The sequence below is a fragment of the Cricetulus griseus genome, chromosome 4 (genome assembly GCF_003668045.3).
Source record: "Cricetulus griseus strain 17A/GY chromosome 4, alternate assembly CriGri-PICRH-1.0, whole genome shotgun sequence".
Taxonomy (NCBI): Eukaryota; Metazoa; Chordata; class Mammalia; order Rodentia; family Cricetidae; genus Cricetulus; species Cricetulus griseus.
Genome location: NC_048597.1, coordinates 212,570,484 through 212,589,246, shown reverse-complemented (window position 1 = coordinate 212,589,246; position 18,763 = coordinate 212,570,484). Strand labels below are relative to the sequence as shown.

Genomic DNA, 18,763 nt, shown 5'->3' with positions numbered 1-18,763 from the left:
GAGGCAGGGAGGATTTCTTCCCAAGGGCTGGCCACCAAGCCAGTACAGCATCACCACCACCTATGGGAGAGAGAAAGAAAGGTGAGCGGAAAGCAAAGCAGAAGGCTGGGCCAGAGTGAGGGCCTTGAGCTGTCCCAGCTGTGCCTGCTCTGGGACTCAGGGTCCTAATTGAAGGAGGAGGCTGGGATCTGGAGCACACATATGACCTGGTATTATTTGCATGCCAAGCCCTGCCCCACCCTTCTCGAAATCCTACTAGTGAAGAACATGGCTCCGCCTTCCTGTCAATCTCTTGATTAAATAGGCACTTCCCTCCAGGAGGCTTCTGGAGTGCAGCACCTCCTACAGCTGCCAGAAGCAGCTCTCTCTCACCATGAGAGCCGTCCCTCTGCACCTGACCTGGACAGTAAGCCTTGGCCTTGGCTGCCTGCTCCTGCTTTCTCTCCACCTGGACCCAGGCCAAGCCAAGGAACTGAAGTTTGTGACATTGGTAAGTACACCTTTCTCATTGTTTTTTCCTGATACCAGAGAGTCAGAGAAACCAAATGTCACCTTTCATGTTTCCTTTCTGTTATCAGCCCGAAACCAGACGTTGTTCAGCCTTGAAAGTGAAAAGTCATGCAAGCTTGCTTTAGTAAAGACAGCGTTCTTTTTGCCGTTGATAGCATTGCTTCTTTACTTACTTTACAGCTGCCCTCTGGTCTGACTCCTTTTGACTGACAGGGGAAGTCACAGCTAGCCCTGTTCGTATGCCAGGAGCTAGCCTGGCTTCTTTCCACGTAATGATCATTTGTTTTCGAATCAAGAAACAGTCACTTTCTGAAGTTAAGTCACTCCTTATGTTTATCATGACATTAGAGCATATATTTGTTGTGGACATTTGGTAACACAAAAGAGAAACTGAACGCAAAATTTCAGAGTGACTACCAAATAAACTGATTTAGTTGATCATTAAAACATGATTTTCTCTACATACAGTCACTGTGATAAGCTGTGAATAAAAAGAAGACAGGTGTGTGTGTGCTGCTTGGTATGGGGGGGGAATATATATATATACAGCTGAGTGTTAGAAACATATGGAAAGTGGGTGTTCAAAGTTAAAGGTATTTGCCTCTCTCTTTCTCCCTTCCTTCCTTCCTTCCTTCCTTCCTTCCTTCCTTCCTTTCTCTCTCTCTCTCTCTCTCTCTCTCTCTCTCTCTGCTTCTTTTGTTTCACACCCTTCATTGCTACCTACATTTTGTATTCAATAAAACGAAAGTTGGCTAATTCATAAGCACGTTTTCCTTCTGCAAGAATACCCAGAAGCTATTTTCATGATTTAGAGAAAAAACACTCTTACTTAACACTTAAACATGGTTCCTCTCCTGTCAGTGTGAGGTGTTCTGGACATTCCTCTCTTTCTACAGAAAATCTTTAAGTTTACATAAATCATGATTCTTAGTCAGGTAGATCTTTACTGGTTTTGAGTCAAGAACAGAAGAGGAGAAAACCGAGGAAACACCATGCTCTTCCTGAAAACCATTCGTCAGCTGCCAGGCTTCTGTGTTGCTAGTGCAGGACACCCATGTGAACAATTCTTTCCCTTACACGCATGAGCTCCTTGCACTCATAGAAGAGTGTAGGGAGCATGGAATGGTTCTGTGTCTTGTCACACTGTGCTTGGAACCAGCTGACTGACTGTCAGACTTCTCTGAGGCACCAGAGTGAGCTCCAGTTAGCTGCCTGCAGCGGCAGCTCTCAGAGTTCCACCCACAGCCCAGGTAACTTGCCTCAGCTCTCAAATGGCTGTGGGTTTCCTTTCTATTCTTTCTGCCTCTCCACTCTCAGTTAATATATATTCAGTGACTACCAGTTAGTTTTCCTTAAAGAAACCAAGCTACAAAGGTAACTCTCTTACAACTCAAAAATTAACCAGTACAGCAGAAAGCAAACATAAACTGTTTTTTCCTACAGTGGCTTCCTTCTATAAATGTTAAATAATGGGCAACTTAATATATCTTCCTTGGCCTCTAACAAAACAACTTATCTCTGATGACATAAGCCAGAAAATATCATTTTCTTCCTTTTATTGATTATAGGGGCTATTTGATTGTGCAGAAATGGTTAGATTGAACATTCAGAGAAATCTTCAGAAGTTTATTGAGAGAACAAATAGAAGAGTGATGAATCTGGTGTGGTGAGGCACGCCTTTAGTCCCAGCACTTGGGAGGCAGAGGCAGCAGGATCTCTGTGAGTTCGAGGTCTGCCTGGTCTACATAGTGAATTCCAAGTAGTACATACCCCAAATCTAGTAACCCATTACTAAAGAGATGGAGCCAGCAGGATCAGAATTTCCAGGTCACCTTAAAAACTAGTACAAGACCAGCCTGGCCTATGTGAGATCCTGTCTCAAAAAAAACAAAAACAAAAACAAAAAAACAAAAACAAACCCCCCCCACAAACTTGTTTTTCTTACTTTCAAGATGAAGATACAAGTGGCCAAGGTTAGGAAACTTGATGACTGTCATACAGGTAGGAAAACAGCCTCAAACCCACATGTACGATGTCCTTCAAGTTCACTAGATCCAGCTATTTCTGCTGAATGCATATAGCCCAGGACCTGGAACTGGTCCGAGAGGACTACAAAATGTGTAACATTACCCTGACTCAGAGGTTGTAGATGGCTTCCTTATTTCTCTTCCATAGTTCAAGGAAAATAAATCCTCAACTCCGAAAAGCTATTTGTGACAGAAAGAGGAGACTGTCCTTGATTCTTGTTCTCGCTGAAGAACAATTAGTTACCCATGTTTTGTTTTATTATTTATTTATTTATTTATTTATTTATTTATTTATTTTCATGGTGCTGGGGGCCCAAGGTCTCATGCATGAATCCAAAGACTCATATGTGACAGACAAGCAGCCAAGGAGAACATCTTCAGCCCACTGCTACACTGGACATGCACACACACACACACACACACACACACACACACACACACACACACACACACCATGGGACACATGTGTTAAGTCAGAGGACAGTTTTTGGGAGTTGATCTCTCCTTCCAACACTGAGTTCTCAGGATTGAAGTCAAGGCATCAGGCTTGAACAGCAAGCACTTTTACCCACTTAACCATTTGCCAGTCCTACATGATCTTGTGTTTCTATGTAGCCCTGGCTGTTCTGAAACTTGATCTGTAGATCAGGCTGGCCTTCAAATCAGAGATCCACCTGTCTCTGCCTTCCAAAAGCTGGGATTAAAGACTTGAACCACCACCTCCTGGCTAACTTACATGATCTTTTAAAACAAACTTACAAAAGTATTTCCCATGATATTGTGGTTTGACCACTTATTAACAGCTGGATGAAAAAGAAGCTAAGTCTAGTGCAGGTTTAGATGTGTTAAAAGGGTCTGTTTAAACTTTTGAATGAAGTGTGTCTTCAACAGACACTATGGATTTCAAGGAAGGAACCCACTTAGTAAACTGCTTCTTGGGATGACTCTGGCATCCACCTCCCCAGACTGTCTGTAGAGAACGGGTATTTTTAACATTGTAGAGAGAAGAGAGTAAGTATGCTGAGTCTTAGTGTATGCACTAGCCAGCCTTGGTAATTATCACCCAGGGTCAATCTTGCTTCTCCCATATACCTACTCATTTCCCACACACGCTAGCTTCCTTTCTTTTTACAATAATCTCAGGCATCATATTGTTCCACCAGAAAGAGAAGATGCCATTGTAAAAGCATCTCTGCCTTCAGCCAGAGAAAAACCACATGTCAGGTGATCTCAGACAGACAAAGATTCTGTGTTGCTCTTCCGGCTGTTTATAAAGAAAGGGATAATGACTCACAATACGTCGCCTCCTTTTATTCTTCAGGGCTGACCTTATTTCTTCAGTCTTACCTGAGTCACAGTACATTCTTGGCTCAAACAGCCTCCAAGCCCTATGCACATGGCCTCTTCAGGGGGATGAGTAGGCTCCCAACCAAGGTTGGGCCACCTCATCTTCTTCACTCCCACTCCTCAAGGAATGGCTGTCAATCCAGTAATAGTTTTCTAATGCTTTTTGTTAGGATAGAAGTTGGAAGTGATACCTAGAAAAGCACAGAATTTTTATTAATTCAATTCTGCTACTGTTAACCAGGTCTGGGAGCAGAGACAGGCCATTTAATGAAAACAGCTGAGTTTCAAGTTCCCTGAACTTAAAGTTGAGGATCACAACCATGGCTATGTTTCTACCTTTACAGGTCATCTTCAGGATCAAGTGGCATGATTTAGGTATGGAAGTATGAATGGGTCCAAGTGCTGCTGAAAGTCATGCAGACAGATTTTTCTTTGGGCCACCAGCTCACAAAACATGACACAGAGACTTATTAGTAATTATGAAAGTTTGGCCTATAACTTAGGCTTGTCCTATTAGCCCTTATAACTTAAATTAACCCATTTCTATTCATCTATGTGTTGCCGTGTGACTCTCAGCTTTTACTTCTCCTCCTGAATGTCTGTTCCCTCTGCCTCCACAGGCAACTCTTCTTTTCTTCTTCCCAGATCTCTCTGTCCCCAGAAGTCCAGCCTTAACCTCTTCTTGCCTACCTAATGGCCATTCGGCTCTTTATTAAACCAATCACAATGACACATCTTCATACTGTGTAAAGAAATATTCCACAACAGAGTCATCATCTAAAATGGAAGGTTTCTAACTTTTTGGTTTAATTGTAGATGATTTCTAGTCAGTTTTAAAGTTTACTATCTTAACCATTTTAAGAGTAGGCTTCAATGGTGTAAGTATATTCACAGACTTCCACCATCACCATGAATCTGTGGAACTTTCTTTCAAAACTGAAACTTCATACCCATTACAATAGTAGCTCCTTATTTTGCCCCCATCCAGGCCTGTCCAACCTTCAGCTCATGGGCAGCATCTGACCAAGAATATCTATCTATGCATTTGACCCAATACAAAATTGTAAATTCACCTAAATTTATTTTGCAATTTATTATACAGATGACAGTGTCTCATTACAATGTCAGAAGGTTTGACATACTTGTTAGACCTCTGGAAGTCATTGTCCTATTTTCTGTCTCTATGAGTTAAACTCTTCTAGCTGTCTCTTATTTTTAGAACTATACCATCGTTGTCTGTTGTGACCAGCTTATGCTGCTTACCATAATATCCTCAAGATCTGAGAAGACCCTTCATTTATTAACTTGTTAGTTAAATAGGAACAAAGAAAGGAGACAGATGTTAGACCGTTAACAGTTCTCCTACCATCCTAGACCAACCACAAAACTCATTTGCATATTTGTCTTCCCCACCTATTATCTCCAGCTTATTTTTCCCCCCTTGGGGACATTTAGTTCTGTGCATCTTGTGTGCTCTGTGGAGAGAGGCTGGGGGTGAAAACAGAGAGGGGCTATCATACCACAGTTCAGACAAAGAAAGCACTGTGAAGACCTGACTGGATCAGAATATAGTAGAATTGGAAAGCAGAAGTAATGTCATAAATTGTGCAAACAGAATCCAGTGGGTTGGATATAAATGTTACAGGAAATGGTGAATAGCTAATGACCCTATGATTTCTAATTTGGGTTACTGGAGAGATGAGGATGCCATGGAGGTAGACTATGTAGAGGGTATTAGAAAGTAATTGACATGGTTCTGGACAGCACCATACAATAGAGCATTGTAGCAAGAAGTGCAGACCGGAGACTCAGACCACTTGAGTTGCAATGCCAGCTCAACCCAATGCTAGCTGTGTGGCTCTAGATGAGCCACATAACCAGTCTGTGAGTCATCATTGAAAATGGGGCTAATAACGCCTCGTGGAGTTGTTATGAGGCTTAAGGAAATGCATGAAAAGTACTTTCAGCTCTTTGGCCAGTACAGGGATCATTGTGACAAGTGCTAGTCTCCATAGACTAACCAGTCACATGACCAGTTCGTTGTTTTTATTCTCAAATGGATCAAGTAGGTATTTACATATCTTTTAAGTTCAATCAGTTTTCTTCCTAGCTTCAGGCTTTGGCCCAATAAACACAAGAGAAGTATGTACTAGTGAGTGATTCAGAATCACAAACCTATTGCTATTTCACTCAGTATACTGGTCCATTCAATTCCTTCATGGCTTTGTGTTGGGAGAGATCTTTGATTTGCCTTTATCTTTACTGATGATGTTTAAACAAGGCTTTTAGCCACAGGCATAGACTTCACAAGACCTCTTCACCATGTTCTTCTTTACTTCAAGTAGAATTTCAAGTGTAAGTAATAGGTTGTGGGGCTGGAGAGATGGCTCAGTGGTTAAGAGCATTGACTGCTCTTCCAGAGGACCAGAGTTCAGTTCCCAGCACCCACATGGCAGCTCACAACAATCTATAACTCCAGTTCCAGGGGATCCAACACCATAACACCAATCACGTAAAATAAAGTTAAATTAAATAAAAAATAATTAAAAAAAAAGTAATAGGTTGTAAGCATCGAGCAGATGCCAGGCACTTGACTTTCATACTGAATCTCCAAAATTACCCAAAAGGCATATAATATGATATTAGTGTTACATGAGAGTCAGAGTTCTTGCTGTTGTTGTTTTGTTTAATTTTTTTTTTATTTTATTGAGACCAAGCTCGTGTCTTTAATGGCTTGGGATTTGATAAATCCTGCTCTCGAAGCATATCTAGACCTGAGGCTTAGATTGAAAAGAGAGCCACTACATAAAATGCCCCCACTGAAAAGAAAATGAGATTCTTTTACTCACGACCAGCCTTCTGCTCTTTCTCCCTCACGGTGTGGCTCCCTAGTCATGAGTGCCCAGGAGCAGCAGATGTCTCTGGCAACCAGCAGGTTCTTCAGGCATGTGTGCTGGAAGCCGATGATCCTGAGAGCTGGAACTGGCCAGGCAGGAAGTCAGTCTAAGCTTGAAAGCCCAGGAACTTCTTCCCACTTGCCTGTCCACACATTTTGAAATTTTTCAGAGTAGCAAACTCATTAGAGAGACAGTATTTGGCTCAACACATTTTAGATTGCCAATCTAAACATGTCAAAATTGCACAGTGGCTCAAACCCAAAAGCAAAAGCAAAAATGGCTCTTGGATAAATGCACACTGGGGGAAGATTAGATATTAATAGAGGTGTTTTTTTTGAAAGAGATGGGTATTTTTCCTTTGCTCAATGGGTAATGCCCTGGATGCTACAAACTATTTTCAGAAGGAAAGGAAGCATACGGGACAGTTTTGGGTGTGAATAACACTAGTAACAAATATAACAAGAGATAACATAGACTGGATGCACCCTGTGTGCTCTGTGCTCACACAAACTATTACACCTGCAATTCTTGTGTTGCTCTTGACTGATTGAAAATTATTTTGTTGCTACCTGGAAAGAGAAATTGAAACATGCAAAACTTTTGAGTTCAGTCATTTTCTCAGGGTAAGGGGGGCAGTGGTTGAGAAAGCTGGGCTCTGAAACAGGCCCTAGGTAATCAGAATATCAGAGCTTTCTGTTTACAGATTGCATGATATGCAACACACAGTTTGTACCACTTCCCTTTCCTGCTGGCTTCTTGCTCTTCCTGGGCCCTGAAGAAAGATCTTGCTCAGGCCTCTCACGTCTTCCCCATGTCCAGTGCAGGATGTAGCTGCATACCGATTCTTTTCAGAGCTGGCGCTCCCTCTTACCTTTTATGGCATCCATCTACTGCAATCATTTCTGCCCAAACTGTCTTCTGTTCTAAATACCTGCCAATGGATTTATTTCTTAGTTCCTTAAATGGAGAAAGTAGGACTGGGGAAATGGCTCAGTGGTTAAAACACTTGTCTGTGAGTGTGAGCCCAGGACTTTGGATCCAAAGACATCCCAAAGTTTTTATGCTATCTTGAATTCCAAACCAGAAAGGATAACATGGCGTTTTGTTAAACTCCAGCATAGTCCAAGGGGGGACTCACTATTCCAAATCAAAGACAGAAATTGGCATGATAGAAGGGGAAGTTGAGGGCCGGGGAGGAAGAAAGGAACAGGATTGCACAGCATAGCTGGTTGCTACATGACAATGAAAGTCAAAAGCTCTTGTGAAATCAGAGGGCTGGAAAGATGTTCTCACCAGCCTGGAGGAAGGAGACCCAACCCAGGGTCCATTAGCTCATCTATACAGGCCTTTGTGTGTTACTGTATTCCAGACAGTGGCCATTTCCACAGGGATTCTACTTCCATGGACTTCCTAGGAAGTTGCAATACTGATCTCCATTATCAGCTCGTCTAACTCCAACATCACCTAGGGACACTCCTTGGGTGTGTCTGAGAGTATATCCAGAGAGGTTTAACTGAGGAGGGAAGACACAACTCTGAATTCCAGCAGGTCAATCCTAGGGCCCAGGGTCCTAGAGTGGATAAAATGGCGGCTTTCAAAACAGGGAAATCTGCCTGACCACCAGCATTCCCCTCACTCTCTGTGCTCTCAACCACATATGTAATTCAACCACCTGCTTCACACTCCCAATACCATGTCTTCCTTGCCATGACAGATCATATTCAAACCAGGAGCCAAAGTCAAACCTTCCTTCTTTCCCTTAAGTGTTACAGTCGGGTATTTTGTCACAGTGATGAGAAAACTAACTAGTATGGAAGAGAAGGAACCAGCTAATATTTTTTTTAAGTCTCTAATGGACACAACCAGAAAATATTAGAGTTGGTAACAAAACAGTAAGAAAAGGCTGAGATTGTGCAAGGGTTACTTAATGAGAAAGGTTCCTCCTGTTTTCCTCCAGCAACCAAAATATCGAGAGAGAGAGAGAGAGAGAGAGAGAGAGAGAGAGAGAGAGAGACAGAGAGACAGAGAGACAGAGACAGAGAGATAGAGAGACAGAGACAGAGAGAGAGAGACAGAGAGAGAGAGAGAGAGACAGAGAGAGAGAGAGAGAGAGAGAGAGAAGAAAGAGAGAGTGTCTCAGGAGAAGCAGCAGACACTAGGCATTCAAAGAAGATAGAAAGTCCAGGGCAAAGGCACTGGGGCTGGGCCAGAATGAGGGCCCCTGTGCCTAAGCACATTTAGCAAGAATGTAAGCTGAGGACATTGAGGTGAAGGAGGGACCTGATCAGGTAGGGCTTGCGGGGAAGAGCTCTTATAAAGACTTTGAATCTTTGCAAAGAGCAGTAAAACATGACTATCCTTAGGAGCTGGCAGTGGGTTCATAGGTATTCCTTATAAAAAAAAGTATATTATTTGTAGATGATATGATAGCATACATAATCAATGAAAAATTCAACCAGGGAATTCCTACAGTTAATAAACACTTTCATTGAAGGGGTTGCATACAAGATTAACTCAAAACAATCAGTATCCCTCTAATATACAAATGGCATACGGGCTGAGAAAGAAATCAGGGAAATGACTCCCTCCACAATATCCATAGATAATATAAAATATATTGGGGGTAACTCTAACCAAACAAGTAAAAGATTTGTATGATGAAAACTTCAAGTCCTTGAAGAAATTGGAGAGGGTATCAGAAGATAGAAAGAGCTCCCGTGCTCATGGATGGGTAGGATTAACATAGTAAAAGTGGCCAGGAATTCAGGTATGGTGGTTCATGCCTGCCATCCCAATGTTTGGGAGACTGAAACAGGAGGATCACTGCAAATTCAAACCAGCCTTCATTAGATCAGGGTATGCTGAGGGAGACCCTTTCTAAAACAAGCGACCACAAAAGATAGCAGGGGAGAGGGTTCTTTTAAGCATAGAGTATGTGATTGAGAGTTCTCAAGGTCTCAGATCTCTTCCCACTGCAACCATCACTAGTTCTGTGGAAACTCATCACCTTCAATACTGCATTTTTTAGTTTTCTAAAGGTTTTGATAGAGTAGAATTAATTGACTGAGGCCGGAAGCAATAACATAGTAGAGTTAGGAGGCTGTCCCACTGTAGACTTAAGACTGCCTAGACATAGTCCTTGCTGAGTTGAGAAACTCTGAGCTCAACAAATGTCACCTGCACACACAGGCATGGCCACATGGGTCCAAACACACATGGGGACAGGACATTCCCATACATTCATGTAGACATGGACACACACACACACACACACACACACACACACACACACTCACACACTTAACCTGCAGTTCCTCGCTGGAACAGGGATATTTATGTTTTTATGGAACACTTCTCACAAAAAGTTCATGGTATACTTCAGCCACTAATTTAGCAACATTTAAAATCTACTGTAACATGTGAGAATGCAATTATTCCTAGGTATAGTTGGGATTAACTTCAGTGCTCTGCTCTTTATTAAATTTACTTTGTTTCATTTATTTGTGTGTGTGTGTGTGTGTGTGTGTGTGTGTGTGTGTGTGTGTGTGTGTGTTGTTTTGTTTATTTGAACAAGGTCTCATATTATATCTTAGGCTGGCCTCCAACTCACTATATAGTATACAACACTACATTTGGCTGTTTTGATGTTGCTTTGGGTCTTTGGGTGAAATTGTTGGTTTGTTTTGGGTTTGTTAATTTGTTTGTTTGAGACAAGGTCTCTGTACATTGCCCTAGTTGTCCTGGAACTCACTTTGTAGACCACACTGCCCTTGAACTCACAGAAATCCACCTGCCTCTGCCTCCAGAGTACTAGGATTAAAGATGTATACCACCATACCCAGCTCTCTCTCTCTCTCTCTCTCTCTCTCTCTCTCTGTGTGTGTGTGTGTGTGTGTGTGTGTGTGTGTGTGTGTGTGTGTGTGTATTGAGACAGGGTCTTGTATGTAACCAAGGCTAGCATCTTATCTCAGTTCCTGGGTGCTGGGATTACAGGTGATTGCCAACCGCAGGGCAGTGCTCTGCTAAGGAAGTCACACTTTTTGTTTGTTTGTTTGTTGTATCTCAGTTTTACTATTTAAATACTACACATAGATTAAGGTGCCTTAGAAACTTTTTTATAACAGGGTTTTGGGTTCTTCTTGTGCAACACATACACACACACACACACACACACACACACACACACACACACACACACCACGCACACATAAACATTTTGGTCTTATAGGAAAGGAGTATATTGAGAAGAGTTTATTTTTGAAAATCTCCACGTTTTAGATCATGCTGACTTAGCTGGGAGAGGAGGGATGAGGAGTGGACTTGGGGAAACGAAGCTGTCACTAGTAAGTGGTTAAGAATGCTAGTGTTGAAGGCTGACTGGAGGCTAGCAGTTGAAGGCTGCTCAGTGTGAGGCATGAAGGCTGACTGGAGGCTAGCAGTTGAAGGCTGCTCAGTGTGAGGCATGAAGGCTGACTGGAGGCTAGCAGTTGAAGGCTGCTCAGTGTGAGGCAACATGCTCAAAGCCCGGATTCAATCTACACACACACACACACACACACACACACACACAAAGAAGACTGTAGTGAAAGATACACACCCAACACCTGCTTAGTTCTACCTCCTACCTGCTTGAGGACTTGGACTCATCACTTAACTAAGATGAGCTGTGAAATGTATATAATAACGACAGTGGCTAAGTTGCAGAACTGGTTGAGAGGATTAAACACGAGAAGTACTTAGCAACTTCTCAAGGCAGAGCAAGTATGGAAAAAGCATGAAGGAAGTATTGTTGTAGTTGGATGCTGGGAGGAGGCATTGTGCTCTGGTAGGAAGGGCTGGCTGTTCATTGCTTCAGTAGAATGCTCATTATGGGATTTCTTTTTGGCTAACTCAGTGGTAAGGCATTTGGTCTTTGCAATTGTACAACAAGGAAATACTATGGGCAGCTAGTGAGCAAAAGGCCAAGGGCCTGCTAAACAGTACACAAGGCAGCTTCCTATAGTAAAGTTATCTACCTGTGAGAATGTACAGGGCTAAGTTGAAAAATCAATGTGAGGCAAGTAATCTGTGAAAGCCGTGTCACAATTCTCATTACTCAGATCTGGGAAGGTTTGCTGCACGGTGACTGGGGATCCAAGCAGTCTAAGAATGTGCCTGGTTATGGAAACAGTCACTAATGGCTAACATTGGTGGTTCCCACTTATGAACAAGTCACTCCTACAGACTGGCACCTGCAGCTGTTCCTCCTGCTGGGAAGGGAAACTTCAGGGCTCGATTTCCTTACCTGCTCCCAAGGACCTCTCACCACCCTCGGCTCTGTTCCCCTCTGTGCTCCATAGGCTATCTTGCTGGACTTTTAATTTCCCGATGGTTTAGGGCAGCAAAGACCCACTTTGTTCAGTCACCAGAGTCATAGCATGGGTCCTGGAAGCCTTCTTTTCCACTCTGAATTCCTTCCTTAAAGAAACTCAAATTTGAGGATATTCCTTCCTCAGTGTCTACTGAACTGTTTGGTAGGTGTTCAGAAACACAGCATCCTTGCTTACTTACAGTAGGGGTCTCTCATTAGGTAATCCAAGTGACAAATGAAGGTGATCTCAGATTAAATGAAATGTAATGCAACCATCCTGTATGTTATTAAATATTTTCTGTATCCTTGTAAGACCTCATCTTGTCCTTGATTGCTTTTCTTTCCTTATGTTTTGATTATAAAATAGCATTGAGTTTGGCCTGACATGCTACTATTTTATAATCAAAATGTGGTCAGAATAACACGTTGTGTATACAGATCTAAAAGTGTGTTATTAAAGTGCTGAGATCTGGCTTTCCTAATCTCCTGATCTGCAATTCATGTACCCCAACCTCCTAGAACTAACTAATCATAGAACCAAAGTATCCAAAAATGAGCATGTCATTTCAAAACCACTTTTTATTATATGTGAGATTTTAAGAGCATTGTTGCTGTCACAGTAATTAAGAGAAAAATATTTCTCATCAGTCTGTCTGCATCAAGTGATCTTGTATGCATATGCATCTGTCTATCATCTTGGATACCCTCTCTCTCTCTCTCTCTCTCTCTCTCTCTCTCTCTCTCTCTCTCTCTCTCTCTCCCCCCAGTGGCCAATCATCTTGATTGTTATGATTACCCTAAACCAAGAAAATGTTGGTGGTTCTTCACCTGAGTTTTATTTGTACAGACAGAATTTTAGAAGAATAATATCTTTGGTTATAAGCCCAACTAACAAACCCAAGATCACTGGGGAGGGGTCACTTTGTCATTAGAATTTTCTAGCGCTCTCCAGGTGATTCCAGTGGACTGACAAGGTGGCTGCCATGGTTTAAGAAACTCTATTATGACAGGTAGAGGCAAAACACTCAAGTGAGCATTGTAATGTTGTTGTCCCACATCTTTTCTTAGGTGTTTCGGCATGGGGACCGAAGTCCCATCGATACCTTTCCTAACGACCCCATTAAGGAATCCTCATGGCCACAAGGATTTGGCCAACTTACCCAGGTTAGTTTGATCTATTTTCTTGTTTTATTTTGTTTTTATTTGTTTTTATTTTTTGGTTTTTCGAGACAGGGTTTCTCTGTGTAGATTGGATTATTTGTATTTTTGAGGCAGAGTTTTATATAGTACAGGCTGGCCTTGAACTCCCTACATAGCCAAGAATGACCTTGAAGTCCTTCCTTCACCTCCCAAGTACAGGGATTTCAGCTGTAGACCACAGCTTTGGTTATTTTTCTTTTAGTAAAGGAGAAATATGTACAGAATTTTCTACTTTGATACATTTATCCTGCTGACTGTATTTAAGTGTGAGAAGTTTCCATAGAGATTGTCTGGAGACATGATAAAAATAGCAACAATGTCTTATTTAATTGGCATAGGGCATGGCCTGGGCATTAGGAGGTTTGGATGCTCCTCAACTGATTGCCTCATTTTAGTCTTCATCCAAAGCTGAGAATCACAGCCCTAATCAACCATTAGTTTTTGTAGAAATTATAACTCAGAAAAGCTATGGGAAGCCAGTATCTGCTGCTTCAGGTCAGAGCCCTTCCCACCATGGCCTAACCATCTTTCTACCTAACAAGAGAATGTCACAACAGCTCATATATTGTTTTCTTAGTACAGGGCTCCTGTTTCCTTGCTCTGATTTTCTAGTGAGACTAAAAAATTTTTGAGGATTTATAAGGTCCAGATTCAAACCTAGAAGTCTCTTAAGTCACTATCAGATTCCAAAACTCAGCTATAGAAGACAGTTGGACTCAAAGTACCCACTTGTTCAGTTACTCAGGCCGTGTTATGTTGTTCCTTTGCAACAATCATCCTCATATTTGTTGAGAGGTGATGCTAGAGATACTTCCAAGTGACAAGCAAATGAGGCAGTGTGTGCAAGCAGTGGCCCCAGTGCAACGTCCTTTCTGACTTGTGGGTCTCTGGTGAAGCTCTGAATTAATGACAAACCTCAGTGCAATGCTTCTCTAAACCTGGCACGCTGTTCCCTCAGACTGAATCATTTTGAGTCCTTGTTAAAACAGATCCCAGGGCCACATTCCACATACAGAGGGCTAGAATCTGAGGGGGAGATGCTGATGAATCTGAGGTTCAACAGGTGCCTCTGGGTACATTTATTTTAATGCACGCCAGTGCTCCAGCAGCACCAAGCTAAGGCTAATCTCAGTGACCCACCAGACTCTCTGAGAGAGATGGTTAAAACAGATTCCTGGGGCGGGAGAGTTGGCTCAGTGGTTAAGAGTATTTGTTGTTCTAGGAGATGATTCAGATTCAATTCCAGGTACCCACATGGTGGCTCAACAACCATCTGTAACTCCAGGGGATCTGATGCCCTCTTATGACTTCTGTTGCATAGACACACATACAGGCAAAACACTCATACACATAAATTAATAAAATAAGTAAATCTTTTTTTAGAAAGACTTCTGAGCCCTTCTTCCAAAGTTACTCACTTGGTAGACCAGGTTGACCTTGAACTCACAGAAATCCACCTGCCTCTGTGTCCCCAGTGCTGGGATTAAAGGCATGAACCACCACCACCCAGCACTCCCAATTTCTTGCTCAATACGTCAAGAATTTGGTTTCTAACATGCTCCCAAATGATGCCACCCCTGCTGATCTACAGACCACACTGTAACAAGCTGTTTTTTTTTTTTTCATGAGACAGCCATAGGTAGACTGTGAATAAAACAAATCAGTCAGCTTATTGTAAGACTTAAAGATTCAGCAAGACCAACTTCATCAGATGGCTGCATTTTATTCATAAAAAAAAGAAAATCCCTAGGAAGTGGTCAACTAATCACTTCGAGTGTTCTGCCCACAGGAATCTCACTACCACACCTAAGGTGAACCATTTACCTAGTTAAATCACCAACTACCAATTAAACATATTATATACATAAGCATCTACATTGTGTCCTAACAAAGATGAAGGCATATTCTCGGGGTCTCCTGACTAAGGCAACTGTTCTCTCTTGTCTTAGTGTAAAAGGGAGGTTTATTGTGGAGCTGTGATGCATATCTTGTTCACGTTACACACAATGAAGAGAGACACGTTTCTATAATCCTGTATACTTTCCCTAACCTTCCTTTTTATTTTCTTTCCCCATAGCGGGGCATGGAACAGCACTATGAACTTGGAAGTTATATAAGGAGAAGATATGGAAGATTCTTGAATGATTCCTATAAACATGATCAGGCAAGTTGGGGAACCAGAACTTTGAACCTTAACCCTTGAAAAAAAATCAATATAATTCTTCATGCTCATGAGGAACTTATACCTTTGCCTATTTTCTGAAGAAGTTATACACAGATGTATTGTTTACAGATGTGTTGTTGTTTATGGAATTATTTTCCCCTAAAAATTTATGAATTTTTAGTTCATTTTTGGCTTAGTGTCGCTGATCAATTCAACTATTGGTCTACTGCTTGCTTTACCCCATTGCATGTTTTGGTATTATCCATCCACCCCTTAGATATGATTATGACGTTCCCACAGTGCCTGATGATATCTTGGGCTTCTCTTCAGCTCTTTCCCTGGCATCCTGTCAGCTCCACAGAAAGAAAACGTTTTCTTCTAATTTTCCATCTGCTTTGATTTATCTTTCTCTAGGTTTATATTCGAAGCACAGATGTTGACCGGACTTTGATGAGCGCTATGACAAACCTTGCAGCCCTGTTTCCCCCAGAAGGCATCAGCATCTGGAATCCCAGCCTGCCCTGGCAGCCCATCCCCGTGCACACAGTGTCTCTCTCTGAAGATCGGGTCAGTATCCTGGGTAATTCAGGAGGAGGAAGCTAGGCTACCAGAGACTTACAGATTCAGTACGCTGGATACACAGGACATGAAAATGCCCAGATAACCAAGGCTAGGAGCTGAGGTTTTCTTTGGATCCATTTCGCTTTGCTACCATTTCAACTTTAGGTAATTTCTCTCCCTCCATCTACACGCACGCACGCACGCACGCATGCACGCACGCGGTCTCTCGCTTTCTCTCCCTCTCTCTTTCTCTGTCTCTTTCTCTTCCTCGTGTACTGTCTTCAATCCCCATGATTTTAGTGCCCACCATAGGTTTCTCATCTCCCCTAAATACCCAAAGATCTCCCTGCCACCATTAACACCCCTCTCTCATTAAAAAATGTACATTCTGAGGCAAACGAAATAAAGCACTCAGGGAGGTAAAATAATAAACGAACTTCACCCGATGCCCATTGCTAGGAAACAATGGTCAGTCCTGAGCCTCCCCCATTCAAAACATCTTCTTCCCTGTGAGACAGAGGTTCTCGGACTCAGCTGCCCATGAGAACCAGCTTGAGAGTTTTCAGGATGCCCAATGACTAGGGACACTCCTCAAGTCAGTCTCCGAGGGTAAGGCCTGTACAGCAGTATCTTTTTGATTATTTTTATTTTTTATTTTTATTTCATTATACATGTAGGAATGTTTTGCCTGCATGTATGTCTGTGAGCCACGTGTGTGCCAGGTGCCCTTGGAAGCCAGAAAAGGGAGTTGGATCTGGAACTGGAATTGCAGATGGTTACAAACTGCTATGTGGGTGCTGGGTATCGAACCTTGGTCCTATAGAAGAGCAACAAATGCTCTTAACCACCACAGCATCTCTTCAGCCCCAACATCAGTATTTAAAAAATAATAATCTTCCTAAATGATTTTATGGGCAGCCAAGTTTGAGGTGCAGGGCCATATGCCTAGTTGCCTAAATGGAACTACTTGAGAGAAATTCAATTTAACTCATACACGGTGGGGTTGACCAAGAAATCTAGACCTTTCAAAGGAACTGCTACTTAGAAAAATATGAATAATTAAATAAATCTAACCAATGTAGACTGTAAGGGACTATGAAGAAAATGGTTTGGAACAGAGACTTATTCCTCAATTTCTCTGAGCTGTATCATAAGCTTGATCATTTGTGATTTTATAAAGTGAGCGCTGCAGACTGGGTCATTGATTTAAATACAGAGGTTAATTCAGCTCACACTTTGAAGACTTGAGGTCTGAAGCATGACACCAACATCTGTTCAGAATCTGGAGTGGGCCCTCTTGCTGGGTCATGACCTGCCAGAGGATGTGAGGTGGTGATGCAGAGCAAGTGTATCTAAGAAAGTTTGCTTTTATAACAAATCCCCGCCCACCCATAGGGACCACTCATCCTTTCCTGGAGGCAGAACGTTTGTGACCCAATTACCCCCTATCATCTTGTATTGTGTCATGTGGTTAATACATGCTAAGTTTCTTTCATCAAACAGATCTTAAGTTAGGGATGAAGCTTGGTCTTATACTCATGGCTCAGGACAGCTCTGAGAGTAACCTAGTGTTTTCAACAATTTTGTTAGACTTCTTAACTGATAAGAATTTTGCTAGCCTTAATGAAAAAGTAGCTGGAGCCTATAGTTAGATATTTTTTCTGTTTCTCTCTCCATCTCCCTCCCTCTTTTCTCCCTTTTCCATCTTCCAATAGCACCAGTATCTTCATTGTGTAATTTGATTACCATCATCTGGATTACAGTTGACTAGTTCCTTTGCTATGATATTGATATTACATTTCAGGCTTCATCTCTGCAGAAAAGGGTGTGCTGAACATAATTTTCTTTTATTTTTGGAAAGTATTGTTCACAGACTTTTTAGAACATTGGTAATATAATGCTTCCATTCTGCTCTGTGAAGGTAAGGATATAAATGCATCAGTCTAGCTTTTCAGAAAATATCAGAAAAATGGTTACAGTAGATTAACCTTGAGTGGGGTTGACAGGGGAGAGCTGTTTCTACAAAGCATGTTGAAAAATTCTACAAAGCACGTATGAAAAATTCATACAGCTATTAAGTCAAGTTGCATATACTGAAGAAGTTCAGAGAAGAGGCTACCCAGGGCAGGGAACCAGATCCTCACAGAGAGTAAAACTGTGAGCGAGACTGCTGAGGTAAGGGACGAGATGAAAGCGTGCATCCCTCAATATTGCATTCACATGGTAAGTGTTGTATTGAGCCACTGTCCTGACAGTGCTTAGAAGGAAAGGATGTTGGCGCCTCAGAGAGTAATTGTTGATGTAATTCAGGGATGCAGAAATGAAGGTCTGCGATTACGTGGTCGCAAAAGGAGGGAAGCAAAGATAAACCAGGTGGCATACAGCATCGGGAAGGACAGACGGGGAAGCAATTGAGAAAGCTTTCTGACTAACACACCACCCTTGTTCTAGTTATTGACAATGCTTCAGTGAGCATGACGGTAGAAGAGCCAGTTCACTTGAGATTACTATCTTATAGACAATAAAGAACACCGATAAAATGCTTCCATATTGTGATAAGTTCCTTAGAAGAAGGAAATAAGTTGCTGTAGTGGCTGGGGCAGAGTGGCTTAGAAACCCCAAGGTGGGCCACTCACGCAAGAGGGTCCCCAGTGTATCTGGACAGGAGAATGTGAACACGAACAGCAGTGGGGGGGGGTAGGGTAAA

The 18,763-nt window shown here is 42.1% G+C and overlaps 1 protein-coding gene across 1 annotated transcript in view; it reads left to right on the top strand.

Moving 5' to 3' along the window:
• Positions 1-373: 373 nt before the first annotated feature.
• Positions 374-18,763, top strand: part of Acp3 (acid phosphatase 3) — a 46,474-nt gene continuing 28,084 nt past the window's right edge. The window contains exons 1-4 of the mRNA XM_027414355.2: positions 374-490; positions 13,200-13,295; positions 15,409-15,495; positions 15,910-16,062. Coding sequence (XP_027270156.1) covers positions 374-490; positions 13,200-13,295; positions 15,409-15,495; positions 15,910-16,062 — 453 coding nt within the window. The remainder of the gene's footprint in view (positions 491-13,199; positions 13,296-15,408; positions 15,496-15,909; positions 16,063-18,763) is intronic.